The sequence below is a fragment of the Buceros rhinoceros genome, unplaced genomic scaffold, assembly GCF_000710305.1.
Source record: "Buceros rhinoceros silvestris isolate BGI_N320 unplaced genomic scaffold, ASM71030v1 scaffold40547, whole genome shotgun sequence".
Lineage (NCBI taxonomy): Eukaryota > Metazoa > Chordata > Aves > Bucerotiformes > Bucerotidae > Buceros > Buceros rhinoceros.
Window position 1 is genome coordinate 426 of NW_010423466.1, and position 1,861 is coordinate 2,286.

General features: G+C 39.7%; 1 protein-coding gene across 1 annotated transcript in view; it reads left to right on the forward strand.

Moving 5' to 3' along the window:
• The window catches only part of ALG8 (ALG8, alpha-1,3-glucosyltransferase), a 10,388-nt gene that overhangs the window by 419 nt on the left and 8,108 nt on the right, over window positions 1-1,861 (forward strand). The window contains exons 2-3 of the mRNA XM_010140426.1: window positions 283-361; window positions 1,570-1,763. Coding sequence (XP_010138728.1) covers window positions 1,660-1,763 — 104 coding nt within the window. The 5' untranslated portion in view covers window positions 283-361; window positions 1,570-1,659. The remainder of the gene's footprint in view (window positions 1-282; window positions 362-1,569; window positions 1,764-1,861) is intronic.

A 1,861-nucleotide genomic window follows, 5' to 3' on the forward strand; every position in this document is an offset into this window, starting at 1 on the left:
AGGCGGGGGATGGCTTTAACACACGAACGCTTTTTAATTTCAAAAGGCACTGTAGCTTTTTTAAAAAAAAAAGTCTAATTGCTATTAGAAGATCAATCAGAACCTGGCATTTTGGCATTAAATGTCAGAAAAGGCCAAATTATTAATCATTCTTGCCCTGTAGTTGCCTGTATATGACTTTACCACCGAGTTCATACAGCATCTTTGTTGCTGTTTGAGTTCCTTGATCAATGTTTGCCCTAGTAATATAAATAGAAATATAGTAATATAAATCTTCTGTAGTTTTTCCACAGATTTTGAAGTACATAGGAACTGGCTTGCCATCACTCACAACTTGCCCCTCTCGCAGTGGTACTATGAAGTAAGTACGTGTCGGGGGGTTTTAGCTGTGTATAAGTTATAGGCGTTTGGGGTACGTCATCCTCTGTGAATGGTAGATACGAGAAAGGCTTTTGCTTGCAGGCAGTACCTGTCGTGGATGCTGATGGCTGGGAGCTGTAGAGTAGAGTTTCAAAAACATCCTGTGGCTCTGTGTAGCCTTTAAGTAAAAATTGAGAATAGCTTGGGGAAGCCGCTCACCCTTCTGAAGGTGAAATAGAAGAAACAAGGCAGTTGGGTTGTTGCAAAAGACAATAAAGGTGCTTGGGTTACTAGGAAGGCTGGGTGGCACTGGAGCAAGTTGCACAATATTAAATTGCTGCTTTCTTTACTCTCATCATTAATGATCCACAGTTATGATTAAGAATGAATGGGTGATACATCGTTAAATCAATCATTGTATTAAGGTTTTGAGTCCTTGCTGGTGTGCTGCTAGCCTGCACTGATTTTAATCTAGTTGAATCACGTTTAAGTTGATGGTAGACTCAGCCTACAGAATTGGGTTTTAATCTGTTTTACAGCATCTCCTGGAGTTCTGGGATAAACAGAGTAATAAATAGCTTGATGCCAAAGCCTAGGACGTCTTTCACTGCACAAGAGCAGCATTTGGCAACACGCACGCTGACAAACACACTCCATCCCAGCCTGTGCTTTCTCTCCTGTTTCCACAGCCAAGGAGCTACATTGGTCAGGGCATAATAACAGCCCTTGTGTGAAAAGATTAAATAATATATTTGATCTTGATATGGTCTTATTACAATAAAGGCTTGTTTTCTAATGAGTAAAAATAATTTGGGGATTGTAACAAGGCTGATTGTGCTGGTGATTTCTCTAATGCAGACCAATATAGGAGCGCAACAGCTTTTTGATATTATTGATATTGATCTTTTTTAATATTGGCCTTCTTGCATTTTTATAAAGGACAGACGGTTATGTACTGATGAGGTGCAAACACACAAAATCTTGTTTAATCTCTGTTAATCAAGAGATGTCCCATCCTTCTACCAGTGCTACTGAAGACCAGTTCTAGTCACGTTCAGCACCATGTTGGCAGCTTTGTTGCTGTGAAGTACTTTCTGTTTGATAGAGGCAGTTGAGATAAACCACACCAGCTGGTTGTGGTGATGAGCTGTACCAGAAGGACCATAAGCAGCATGGGTTTTGTTAAAAACTATTTAATCTTCTCTTCAGGCAACTTCGGAATGGACCCTGGATTATCCGCCATTCTTTGCGTGGTTTGAATACGCGCTTTCCCACATTGCCAAGTACTTTGACCCTGAGATGTTGGTTATTGAAAATATAAATTACACCAGTCACGCAACCATCTTCTTCCAAAGATTTTCTGTCATCTTTACAGATATCCTTTTCATATACGCGGTTCGTGAGTAAGTCTTAATGTTCTAATTTTAGGGTCAGTGGGTTCTCTTTAATATATGGACTTCTTGTAGAATAGCATCAAAAAATTACCTGTACAATAAACTTG